At 37.9% G+C, this 13,796-nt stretch overlaps 1 protein-coding gene across 50 annotated transcripts in view; it reads left to right on the forward strand.

Annotated features, from left to right (window-relative positions):
* ANKRD26 (ankyrin repeat domain containing 26) overlaps positions 1–13,796 on the forward strand; it is an 87,912-nt gene that overhangs the window by 4,064 nt on the left and 70,052 nt on the right. For 33 of the 50 annotated variants that reach the window (XM_023632155.2, XM_023632158.2, XM_023632156.2 and 30 more), the window contains exons 2-6: positions 1,423–1,537; positions 1,700–1,873; positions 6,505–6,611; positions 7,911–8,048; positions 10,387–10,457. In XM_023632155.2, coding sequence (XP_023487923.2) covers positions 1,423–1,537; positions 1,700–1,873; positions 6,505–6,611; positions 7,911–8,048; positions 10,387–10,457 — 605 coding nt within the window. The remainder of the gene's footprint in view (positions 1–1,422; positions 1,538–1,699; positions 1,874–6,504; positions 6,612–7,910; positions 8,049–10,386; positions 10,458–13,796) is intronic. The other 17 variants (XM_023632161.2, XM_023632172.2, XM_023632173.2 and 14 more) reach the window with 1 other exon arrangement.

Below are 13,796 nucleotides of genomic sequence, written 5' to 3' on the forward strand. Positions count from 1 at the left end.
TAATCTCAGTTGATGCTTTCCCTCTCTTCTTTCAAACAAAAGCATCTCCGAAGGAAGGAAATTCTAAAAGATAACCTTTACTTGCCTTTTTGAAAGTTTATAATAGTATTGAATATTAATATTAATCATTGGAAATATCTGAGTTTCATACAATCCATAAATCTAAATATTGAATAAAATGAGCCATCCGTAGTCACTTGAATCCTGAATTTCCTTTGACTTAAAGTTTCTTGAGAATTAAGAATTACTTTTTTAAAAATTCTTTTTTTGTTTTATTTTAGTCTTCTTTCCCCATAATACTTTTAACAACTAAAATTTATTTAAATGCCAACCATATGACTAGAACTGCAGTAGACATGTTGTATAGACCGTATTTCGCTAACATAAGATGCTGTGGATCGTATGATACCCCACTATTTTATGTACCCATGAGAAATTTTTTAAAAGGCTGTCCATTGTAGTTGTATGACATTATGAATAATAAGTTGCATTCCAGTGTCAGAGATGTTAAAATGTGAGAAAATGAGCATCTTAGAATCATTGAGATACAGTGTTCTCTCTAATCCTTAAAACATATCTGCAAAGTACATATGATTGTATCATTTTACTTAATTGAAATGTTGTCTTTGTAGAGTAGTAGTAATAGTAATAATTACAATAATAGTATCTAACAGTTGTTGAGCTGTTATTGTGCTAGGAACTGTTCTAAACACTTTGCATAGATTCTCATTTAAGCATCACAACAGTGTCCTGTGAGATAAGTGCAATTTTTCTCCCCATTTTATTGATGAGGAAATTGAGGCATAGGAAGGCCAAGCAATAGCTAATAAATGACACAGTTAAAGTAGGATTCAAACCCAAGGTGAGCTGAATCCAAAGGTCATGCTCTTTCTATTCAGATAGGCTGCTCTGCCATTAAAGTGGTGAGTAATAAGAGCTAATAAATATAGTCATCTCTTGGTATCCACAGAGGGATTGGTTCCAGGACCCCTGCAGATACCAAAATCCACACGTGGTCAAGTCCCTAATATAAAATGCTGTAGTTATTTGCATATAACCTTTGCACATCCTCCCATATAATTTAAACCATCTCTAGATTACTTATAATACCTTATATAATGTAAGTGCTATGCAAATAGTTGTTATACTGTATTCTTTAGGGAATAATGCCAAGAAAAAAGTCTGTGCGTGTTCTGTACAGACACAACCATCATAGGCCTTTCGATCTGCAGTTGATTGAATCCACAGATGTGGAACTCATGCACACAGGGCCAACTGTATTGTATTTTCTCCGGAAGAAAACTAAATATTTGTTTTAAAGGCTTTGAATAACAGGCTATTTAATGTTTACAATTACGTGACTACTTGTATGTTTTGAGATAGTGCACTGTAATTTCCTGAAAAGTCCTCTCACTTTCATAGGACTGCTCTGCATTTGGCCTGTGCCAATGGCCATCCAGAAGTGGTAACTCTCCTAGTAGAGAGAAAATGCCAGCTTAACCTCTGTGACAGCGAAAACAGAACAGCTCTGATGAAGGTATGTAGTAGCCAACTATGTCAAGATGCGACAGAGTTGATTTAATGACTTAGAATAAAAATGAATTTATCTCATTTAAATAGAACTAATTGGTTAAACCTGTGGAATGTTTATTCGGAATTCCTAGAATTTACAGTTTATTTCTTGGCATAATACCAACAGGCTATACAATGCCAGCAAGAGGAATGTGCAACTATTCTGCTAGAACATGGTGCCGATCCAGATGTTACAGACGTCGGTGGCAATACTGCCCTCCACTATGCTGCTCGTGGTGAGAATCTGTCAATAGCAGCAAAGCTGCTTTCACACAACGCAAATATCGAAGCAAGAAACAAGGTAGAGATCAACCAACTTTATTTATAAAACATTTGAAATGCACATTTTTTTTCTATTTTAGCCACAAAACATTTTATTTACAATATATATCCTGAGTACTATACATTAGGCCCTGTCACAGTGGAAACAACTCCAAAGCTGGAGGGCCAGAGAAAGGTGGTGCCCACGGAAAGGGCAAAGCTTTGTCTCCCAGCCACCCTTCCACTGCAGAAGGAACAACTTCCCGTTAGTGCCTGGGAGTGGTGGTAGGCTGAGAGCCCACAAGGGAGTGAAGGAAGGTCAGGGGAGTGACGTGATGCTGGAGGCTGGCTGCTATGCAGGGGCTTAGGAAATGGCTCCTGCTGGGGATGAGTGAAAGGAGGAATGGAGACCCAGCAGCCAGCAGTGGGAGCTGGGTGAGTGCAAGTGGGAGGTGGCAGCAGCAGGACACAGGCCCTGGGCACTCCAGGACCCCAAGTTTCTAAAGGTCAGGGTCAGGTCTTGTCTTGACATCCAGTAAGAGCATCTGCTTGTGCTGGTAGCCGCCCTGCCAGCCATGTGCCACCTTGGTGCCTCCCAGGTCAGAGAGTAGCTCCTGTTCAGCCTCATGTAGCTCCTTAGTGGGGTTGTAGCAGTACATGGGGAGCAGGTGATGGCAAAGCTGGTCTGCCTGCTTTTTCTTCTGGGCGTACATTACCTCCCACCACTGCAGCCCCAACAGGAACACTCTCGGTTGACATAGGTAGGGTCAGTTTTACATATTTGGAAGCACAAGCATTCAGTGAATGAAAATACTTTGAAATAACTTAGTTGTCTAAGATTTCACTTTAAAAAATGATACTTCTAAAGAATCATTAAAGGGTACGGCTTTCCTTTATGCAATTATGGCAAATATTTGTGAAAACACTGAATTTGTTAAAGGCAAAATTTTTTTTCAGAATATATTTCCCCACACAATTGTTTCCCTAATTAGTGTAAAACAACACAGGAAAGTAAAATTTGCCTTAAAAATAGGCTTTTGTGGGTGCCGGCCCCATGGTCTAGTGGTTAAGTCCACATGCGCCACTTCAGCGGCCCAGGGTTTCACGGGTTCTAATCCTGGGTGCCAGCATGGCACTGCTCATCAAGCCATGCTGAGGCGGCATCCCACACAGCACAACCAGAAGGACCTACAACTAGAATATACAACTGTGTCCTGGGGGGCTTTGGGGAGAAGAAGGAGGAAAAAAAAAAGAAGATTGGCAACGGATGTTAGCTCAGGTGCCGCTCTTTAAAAAAAAAATTCTAACTTGAGGCAATCAAAAAAAACAGAAATAGGCTTTTAAACTCAAACGAAACAAATACATTTTTCAATATAATAGAAATCTTGCTGCTGTTGACAAGTTCTTCTATCAAAAAAAAGTGATTTCTATAGAAGTCATTCATCTCTGACCAAGGCCTGAGAAGGGAAGAGGGGAAAGGGAGAGCCATCAGAAACCTGCAGGCCAATTCGGAGATCTGGCAAATGGGGGAAACAACAATAAGAGGTTTTTTGTTTTTGTTAGTTTTCTTCAGTTCATGTGTTTAGGCAAAGTGCTCTTCAATTTTCGGGGATAATAATTCTTAGTTTGGGAAAGAGAGAGGGGCGCTGGAACCTTGCCTTGAGATCAGTTTTAGGAGGACTCCGAGGAAACCAGGTTGGCAATGGATGCGGGTGAGGAAGTGGGAAACATGAGGGAGGAGCAGATAATTAACTGACCTCTTACCCGATTCTGGCAGAAACAGCCACTGAGATAAGAGTCTAAACTCTGCTCTCAAATCTAGAATGTCTTGCTGGGAAGTAAGGAGTTTATAAATGGTGAAATCAAGTTGCATTTTGAGTTTACGAGTCCCTGTTCCAGCCCTACTCAGGAAGGTTAAACACAGTTTGGGTAAGTGATTCTTCTCTCTTAACGCTTTTCTTGTTTTGGCCAAATTCTCAAATGATAGAGGGAATTGGGCACCTAGGTGAGAGATGAGACTGGTGATTGTCTTGTTCACAAGTTCTCAGCTAGAATTGTGCTGGTGAATCACACCCACCTGGGGAAGTTCAAGAACATTTACAGGCGAGGCTCTCCCCTGGTTTTCTGATTGAGTAAATCTAACAAGGCCTGAACACTTATATTTAGAAGTATTCTCGTGAGAGTCTGATACAGCTCTTGGTTAAGAACTACTGAATGGCTAAGTATAATGTGTAAATTCACAGATCTCAAAAATTTAGGAAATCTCTAGAAGAGTTGGAGTTTGATGGGTGCTGTTTCCTTCAGTTCTCTCCTTTCCAACAATATTAGCCTGACTTTCATTTGTTTCTACCTCTGTGATTGAGAAGTTAAAAGGAGTATTATTGGTGACATCTCTTGGCTTAGAGAATAAGCCCTTTTTCCTTCCATCCCGTCAGTCACTCACCGGCACTTGGAGAGTCTTTGGAAATTTGTTTATGAGTCATCTTAATAAGTAGAGTTCTACCCTTTAAGTATTTTGCATCTTTTGTTATCAGTCAGATCATGAGGTCAACAGATGTTTATTACGAGCAGGGTTTTCCTGATCGCAGAAATAGTAAATCATGCGCCTTCTTTTCAGCTGAAGCTGCGTGACAGACTGTCTTGGTATGTCTCTCACATTCATGGAGACCTGCCGTAATCAGGGTGGCAGTTTTAAACATCACAAACCATGAAGTGATAACAGTCCAGATGGGAATTTTTTTCATAATTTAGTTTCAGCAGTCCTATAACTAATTATCCATTTGATTAACAATCTGAGAGAATTAAATACAAATAGATCGTAGTTGTAATAAGTCTTGGAAAAATTCTCAAAGGGGATGTTATGAGTCTTAATAGCAATTTTTATTACATGTTGGGGCCCAATTTTTTTGTAAAACAAATTAAAGAATCCAAGATGTTTACCTAGAAATATTTACTTTATACACAACCATTTGGAAACAGCAAATATAAAAACACAAGTGGGCTGTAGAGTAAATGTGGCCTTGGATATGTTTAGTTTGCCTGCATAAATTGAGTCAACATTTACAATTGAGGAGACTCATGCAGAAATCTGGATTTCAAGCTTCTCTTCAAGAACCGCATCTGGTGCCCTGTGAGCCCACACTACTGTTTGGGGTGCCGTGCAGTGGCTCCCCCTCTCATCTGACGCACTTGGTCTCCAGTTTGCTGCCGTCCCTGCTTAGGCTCTTTATGGACCTGGGTCACCTACTCTGCCTCTGTAAGCATTTGAGTTTCCATGTCCTGTGTTTTTTTAATAAAGATTTCAAGATTTTTGAGGCAGTTAAAATTATAGGGTTTTTTTTCCTTATTTTATGTTAATCTCTTAAGAATGGGATTCATTTTCCAAATTAGAATTTATGATGGTTTTTTACAAAGCTTTATCTTTATATGGACTATAAATAATTGTATTCCCATTGGAATGTCTGTAAGCCTTGTGAGGTTAATCATGGTTAGAGCTGCATAGGTTATGTGTATTGCAGACAATATTATGTCTTCTCAGCATTGTTCCTGAAAAATGCAAGTGACTTAGTAGCTTTCATTATGCTAAAAATAATCCGTATAGATCAGTTATTAGAATTTTTATTGATAAGCCATTTTTATTTCTGATTTATATTTTGCCGAAAATATAAAATAATTTTGGGTAATGATTAAAATGGAAACCAGAATAAAAACAGATTTGCAAAAGCAGATATACATTAGGGCCCCAGGATTATCATTATAATTGAGAATAAAATTTCATATTAAACTTTCTAACAGTTAAGATAAATACCTCTCATCTTATAATAAGAGAAAACCCATGGACTGTTTAGTATAAGCAGTCAAAGGTCATAAGCCCGTCTCTTTTAGTTCAGCGCTCATTTCCTTAGGGACGAATGTGGAGCAGGAGTGCCTGCTGTTGGCATCTGGGATCCTGATACCATTGATAGGAGAGAATCAAGCAAGTCTGTACCACCTGGAGAAATCCTTCACCTTTACTGGAAAGCTCTCAGAGCTGTATCCCTGAGACTAGTTTCTCAGATGTTAGTGTTTGCCTCAAAAAAGTATTGTCACATGGGGATTAAGCAAATTTAGAGAGATTTCTTTAGTACTAGACATATAATGCAGCTTTGTAATATTTCTCCAACATAGATGATCGTAGAATCTTTCTGTTCGGGCACAGTACTTCTGGGAAGTACATATTCTGTGAATATAATTTAGGAAACACTACTCCAGAGACCATCATTTAGGTTATTAATTGACAAAAAATCCTTAAAGCATTTACTGCTGTTTTAGAGTTTGTAGATAGAGAAAGAATAGCCCCTGCGCTCAGGAACCTCTTGGTTTAGATGGTGAGCAATGAAATAACTACAGCGTGCGTGATAAACACTGTGATGGAAGCGAAGACTCTTGGAACCAGCAAATGTTGGCAGTGGGTTTGGGAGAATGACTCTGCAGTCAGTCTGGGGAAGAGGCGGAGGAGGGCATCTTAAAGAGAAGGAGCCGCAGGGGAGCACAGCGGGGGAGGGGCAGGGGCTGCGTTGTATTTACTTTCTTCGATAGATGTTTAAGTCCAGAGGACCTTTTATCAGTTTTCAAATGCACTTTAGAAATACGTAATTTTGTAAATTATAAATTGTTTCTGCTGTTTTACAGGATGACCTCACACCACTTTTACTTGCAGTAAGTGAAAATAAACAGCAAATGGTGGAATTTTTAGTAAAGCAAGAAGCAAATATACATGCAGTCGATAAGATGAAAAGGTACAGTAGTTTTTTTTTTTTAAACCTTAGTATTGTTCTAAAGTGGTAACAATCACTCAAGTCAGAAAGGTTGAATTCATAAGAGGATTAACTTATGTAGTGAAAAATATCAACACATCATCAGTTGTGTAGAAAAGCAATTATTCTGACTGGGTAACATGAACAGTATTTAGCAGGATTCATGTTCCTTCATAATACTGGCTGATGTCGTTTGCAATCTGATTTTTTGGTCGTATGATTTTTTATTACCTAAAGGGGTTTCATATTTGTTTTATAAAATATAGACTAACTTTTAGTTTACTTTATGACGCAATATTGAAGTTCTTAACCCTTTTATAGTATTTTTTAACCTCTACTTCATATATATTTTTCCTTAAAAGATGCATGTTAAACATAAGTAGAAATTGATTTTGTCTTTTGGATGACTCTTTGCTTTAAATTTCTTTCTTTGAAGACTGTTGATGTTGTTAGGTTATTCCTAAGTGACTATTAATTGCCATTACCAGATACTATGGGCTCATCAGTTTTTATCCTTTTTCATTTCTAGTATATTTTGATATTTTTATTTTTAGTTGGTATGGGTAGGAGGAAGAAAGATAGCTTTAACTGAGTAAACTTTTCCTCTAATGAAGACAAGTCACAGGTGGGTGATAAAGAGAAAAGAGATGGGCTTGAGATTCACCTAAGACTGGGTTTAATTCCTAGCTTTCCTACTTGCTAGATGTAAGTAGGGACCTTGGGAACTCTATTCATCATCACCAAATGCTTCCTGATATGAAAAGGAGGATAATAGTCTATCTTTCAAGAGTGATTGTGTGTAAGATGATATATACAGCATTTAAGTTAGTGCCTAGCACATGCTTACCAGCATCGTTAACTGCAACCATGACTATTATTATTACCATTAGTATTATTGCTTTAAGCCTGCAAATAGCTTTTACTTACCTGACCTCTAGCTGACTTTGAGGTATAATATGTATGTCACACTAAGGAAGAAATGGGGAATTATTCATTTAAATCATCACCTGTTTCAGATAAGTGACCTCTGCATAGTTTCTTGTCCATCAAAGGACTTTAAATTAGCAGCTTCTATTACGTAATATCCAAGTGGAATAAGAGGCTTCCTTTTTGTCTCTTCGTTTTAGCCTTGTAGGTAATTTACAAAGATGAACACTTGAGCATGTAAATGGTCAATTCTGCACAGACAGGCAAGATATTAACTTGGTAGTCTATCAAATTAGCTGCTTAAATAACTTAATTAAAATTCCTAAGGGTGAAGTTATCTCTCTGTTATTTTAGAACAGCCCTCATGCTTGCTGTAAATTATGAATCAACAAATATAGTCAGGCTTCTTCTTCAGCAAGGTATTGATGTCTTTTCTCAAGATATCTATGGATGGACTGCAGAAGAATATGCTCTTGTTAGTGGTTTTGCTATGTAAGTGTTTACATTCAAATGCTAGTTATCACTAAACCGGGGTTAAAATAATTTAACTGTTACTTCTTATGTAGCAGGTATGATTTCATAGTTTGGTTCAGGCATTGTTGGAATGGCAGTGAATTAGTCCACGTTATCAGCCAGAAACCAAGCAAAAGGCTAGACTAGTTAGAAGTAGCAATGGGCGCAGGATTCTTTATCTCTCAGGACTTTGAAGACCTCAATCCTTAGGGATCCTAATGTTAATTCATTTCATTCCAAGTATAACCCCTATGCATGAAGTACAATTGTGTCATGTCTGTGATTTTTCTAACTTGTTATTTGGGTCTTAAAATATTCAGTTTTGTAGAAAATCCTGTACTTTTTCCCAGGGGCTATCTCCTGTACTCTTCCTTGAATTTTCCAGGAACCTAAAGGGTTCCTTAAGTCTGAGAAGGACAATCCTCTGTCATAAGTCAGATGGAGGGAAAAGAGGACATTCTGATCATTCTCCTGTTTCCATTGATTCTATTGCTGCCGGGTTGCTATTGAAACTGGTCCTGTAGTCTGGTCGTGATTGACCTTTGCTCCTAGGGTGCCTTTGCTGATGGAGATCCCCCTGTATTCATGGTGATCCAGATTTAGACTTTTTTTTAAGTTAAAGGGCATATTCTTGTATGCTCAGGCACTGTTCCACACCCCCACACCCCGTCCTGGCAGCTGGGCCTCCTTGCTTTAGCTACACTTATCCTTCCCACCACACTCAAAAACCCTATGTCCAGCCCACATCTTAGGCCAGAACTTCAGGATGAGTTACCCTTGGAGGCTCTTGTTTGACTTTTCTGCTAGCAGTTGTTAGTTGGGCCCATTCTAAGCTGTCAGAGAAGTTCAAATGATGCTGCAGGAAGAGATCAGACTTTCCTTTCTCCTTTGTTACCAGATCTGAACGCCAAGGCTGCTTTATCTCCTGAGGAGCACCTTTTCTTATGTTGTGGAAGGTCCCCTATCATCCTTCCCAGAGTAGCGGGTACCAACTTGCCTGAGATCCCATAATTAAGATTGGCCCATCAAGTGATCTGTTTTCCATAATAATGAAACTCTCCCAAGTGACTTATATCTACCTCAAGTTTGAAAATATTTTCAGATTCTGCCTCACAAGGAAGCCAGTCAACAGAAATCTCAGAATCTAAAGTAGGTTAGTTGGCATTGGGAGAGCTAAGCCCCATCCATGACTCATCAGTATCCATGTGTAAAAGTACAGTTATAGGGGCTTGCCCCATGGCTGAGTGGTTAACTTAGCATGCTCTGCTTTGGCGGCCCAGGGTTTTGCCGGTTCAGATCCTATACGCGGACATGGCACTGCTCATCAGGCCATGCTGAGGCAGCGTCCCACATACCACAACCAGTAGGACCTACAGAATATGTACTGGGTGGCGGGAAAGAAGAAGAAGAAAAAAAAGATAAAAGTCGGGTTATGTCTTCCAAGTCAGTTGGAGATGAACATGGAGATTAAGCATCATTCTAACAAAGATCTGCCGCTTCAGAGTTTGAGTAGAGAGAGAAGGAGTAGTTGTAGTCCAAGCCAGGTCTTGACTTCCATGAGTTTTCTGCCCTTGGTGTGATTAGCTACAATAATAGAGGACAGTTATATTATGTAATTTCACGAGGTCATATATTTATAAGTAAATTTAGTTACAAGTTATATAATAGCTGAGATGCCCTGAATTACAAACCACAGAGAAAGAATAGCTAATAACCAATTAATAACATCTTCTGAAAACTGCAGCATTTGAATGTTAGAACATATGAAAAAACACACATTGGGTTTTATTTGGAATTCCAACATAGTTCCAACAGTAAATTTCAAGAACCCATTGGTTCACTATTGCTGTGAGCATTTTTTGGAGGGAAGTATAGTATCTCCTCAAATGCTCCTAATGACCTTGTGAAATAAGGCAATAAGAGCCCTGCTTTGTAGAGAAGACTTTGAGCCAAAGAAAAGCAACAGGAACAGGAAAAGAAAGAAAATTTGTCCGGGAACAAATAGCTGTTGGTTATGGGGCTAGAATTTCTTCTGCATTCAAGACACTTTCCCTTATGTCAGGCTAACTCTAGTTACTTTACTAAGCTATACTTCCCTCAATTCATGACTGCTTCACTTTACTTTTTTTTTCCTCTTTAATTATGTGCTAAATAAAAAGTTTATAGAACTTACAAATTTGAACTATATGGGATAATTAAATTTTGATATTAGCTCTGATATTTTCTGAGATACTCTAAGATTTTAATATATTTGGTGAATGTTTTTCTTATCAGTATTAAAATAGTAATATTATTTATCACATTTTTTTACACATAGCAATCGCCAACTAATTTCTGAACATAAAGAAGAAAAGAGACCTAAAACTTGTTCACAAAATAGCAATCCAGGTAAGATTTCTGATAGTGAATTACTCTTGGTGGTTCTACCATAGGTAAAGAAAGGAAGAGTAAAGAAGTTTTGATACTGAAAGAGCAATGGAAAAATCCAGTGTGTAAATTGCATGTGTATTTTTTCTTGATTTCTTTCTTAATAGTCTAGTATTCAGAATTATTTAAGAAGTTAATTGTAGGTAATTTAAAATCTGAGACAGTGTTGTCTGAAAAGAAATTCATTTATTTAATTATGGCTCCTAAAATCTTATATGATAACTTTGTCTAAATAAAAAAATTTCTTAGTATGATGTGTGTTTTCTCTATTATCACATAATAGCAAATTGAACTGGTTATAAAAATTGATCTTAAATTTTTATGACAAATAGATTACATTTAATAAATGATTATTAATTATATGGTGATTTATCTCACTAAAAAAATAGCTATCTTTAAAGCCGGGAACTCAACCATACCTTCTTGGTACTATCAATAAATGGCAAACAATAAGAACCACAAAACTTAGCCAGTGTGCAGCAATACCAATAAGAGAATTTCTTTTAAAGATACCTACTCATAGGACAGAAAAGCAATGCCTTGTTGAGGAGGAGAGGTTATTTTACATAGTGTTATACCAACAAGGTCTCTCTGTTATCAACTTCATTCTTCATAAGTCAAAACAGAATGAAATGTGTTGACTTTATTAGAACAAGATGTTTTCTTCCGTTTGTTGGATAATTGTCATGACACTATTATTTTGTTAGAATAAGATGTTCTATTGCTGTGGTCAAAAGATTATTGTAATAAATATTCAAATAGCCCAACTCTGGACTCAACAAATTATAATAAAAGTACAAAAATGTTTCACAATAACAGAAATGCTGTGTGCTCCCTGGATGTGGCACCTAGTGCCTGGCACACTGAACTGTATGAGGACACCTTGAACTTTGTAGGCCTTTATCCAAGACCTTCTGTAGAACTTGGTTTTGCAAGTTACGGGACACAAAGATGGAATAGATGCAATACAGTTTGGTCTTTAAGGCGCTCATCCTAGAATAGAATTGTCCCTGCTTAATTTCTGTCTAAATTCTCCCCTAGAAGCTTATCATAGTTATTGTCACTTTTATTACTTACTTTATTCAATGCTTACTATGTGCCAGAGCCCACTAGGATCTTATAGTTGTCATTATTTATTATTTTTTGTTGGTGATTAATATGTGCCAGACACTTTAATTCCATGCTGAGGAATTAGAGTTTCTAAAAAGTGAGTAGGATTTAATTGCCAGGAAGAGGCAGCAGGGCGATGTTTAGCAGGAGGAACCTATCCAGATTACATGTTTGGCAGAAGGAACAGCAATGAAAAGGCTAAGAGAGGTGAGTGAACTTTGCAGGATTAATGAGCAGTTCAGTTTTGCTGGTACAAAAAGTGTGCTATAGGAATGGTTCGGAATGAGGTGCAAGCTTATGAAAGCCTTTTTAGTACTGTAGAAAGGAGTGGAGTGGATCTTATCCTGTAGATCTTGGGAAATTTATCAGTTAGAATGCTTTTAGCTACTAATAATAGGTGACCTAACTAACAGTGGCTAACATAATAGGAACCAGGGTTGCTTTGGTGGTTCAGTGGTGTCATCAGGATCCCAGTTGTTGTCCCTCTCAGCTTTGAATTGGCATTGTTTTGTTTGTATTTTCTTTCCTCATCTGCTAATTAGCAACAGCCCCGAGCACCGTATTTTCATATGACAATATCCAAAGACTGGGAGAGCTGCTTTACGTGATTCTTTTAAATAGGAAGAAAATTCAGAAACTTGCAGTAGACTTCCCCAGCATTTTATTGGCTGGACTGCATCACTTGCTCATTCTAAACCAGTAACTAGTATAGGAAATGTAATTACTGTTGTTAGCTTAGATTAATCATCTCTTTTTGCAGCTGGGCAGAGGCCTCTCTCTTTGTGTATTGGGACAATAAATATACAAATAAAAGTTGTGGTTCTCCAGCACGAATGAAGAATAAGGAATGGCTGTTGGGTAGAGAGCCAGCCAGATTTGCAGCAGGGAGTCATTGGAGAATTTTGAACAGAAGAGTAATGAGATTAGATTTGATATTAGGACACTCTGCTTATGGGATGAAGCAGAGATCAGCAGGCTTTTTCTGGAAAAGACCAGATAGGAAGTATTTAAGGCTATGTGGTCTCTCTCCTTTCTACTTAACTCTGCCACTGTAGTATGAAAGCAGTCATAGACAATTCGTAAGCACATAGGCCTGCCTGTGCCCCAATAACACGATTTACAAAACCAGATGGCAGGTTGGATTTGGCCTGTGGGCCATCGTTTGCTGACCCCTTGTGTAGAGGATGGATAGAAGGAAGCCATGTACGAGACTGGGAGACAAAGGAGGCTTTTCTTCCTTGAACGAGTATCAGTCCATTATGAAGTTGTCACCCATCCATGGTGGAGTAAAAGTCAAGAAGCTCAATTTATTCAATTTAAAATATTGTCTTTTTCTAGGCATTATGTCTTTCTCAAAATTTTTTTATTCATTTAAGAAATAATAATAATACTTAGGTTTTTGTTTGTTTTTCCTGTGAAAGCCATCAGTTAAGAGCCCATGTTTCATTATGGCTGTAGCAGTGGAAGTAAAAAGTGAAGACAGAAAAGAGGTGCAGTTCATATGATTTAGTGAATATTGCATGTGGAAAATTAGGGGAGAGAAAGAAATACAAGGTGATTCATAGGTTTCCAGGTTGTGCGCTAGCATTTGCATTGAACGTGAAGAATGAGTAGGACTTTGTCACTTGCACAGAGAAGAGCAGCAGGTCAACAGGGAAGACCAACTTTATTTCAGTTCATGTTGAGTTTGATGGAATAGCCATGTAGGATATTTTCAGTAATTGGATAAGTGGCTAATAGGAGTTTCTAGCTAGAGATAGAGCTCTGAGGTGGGAGATGCAAATTTGAAATTATCTGATTATAATTATTGGACAAAGTCATAGAGCTGAAGGAGCTTGTCCCTGAGGGAGAACATGTAGAGTAAGAAGAAGGCCAGTGACAAAACCCTGGGAATACCACTATTTAAGGAGTGGAGAGAGGAGGAGGAGTTAGTAAAGAAGACTGGGGCATGGCTAGAGAAAAGTAGGAGAGGAATTAGAGGAAGTGATACTGCAAAAATAAAGAAAATGAGAACTTCAAGAGGGAGTATCAATTGTATCAAGTAAAATTACTGAAAAGAAGGTTGGATTTAACTTTTAAAAGCTTTTTGCTGTTAAGTTTTTCAAAAGAACAATTTTAGGCTTATGAGGTCTACTGTTTACATGATTGATACTTCTGATGTCCAAATATGGAAAACACATCACATCTCCA

The sequence above is a fragment of the Equus caballus genome, chromosome 29 (genome assembly GCF_041296265.1).
Source record: "Equus caballus isolate H_3958 breed thoroughbred chromosome 29, TB-T2T, whole genome shotgun sequence".
NCBI lineage: Eukaryota > Metazoa > Chordata > Mammalia > Perissodactyla > Equidae > Equus > Equus caballus.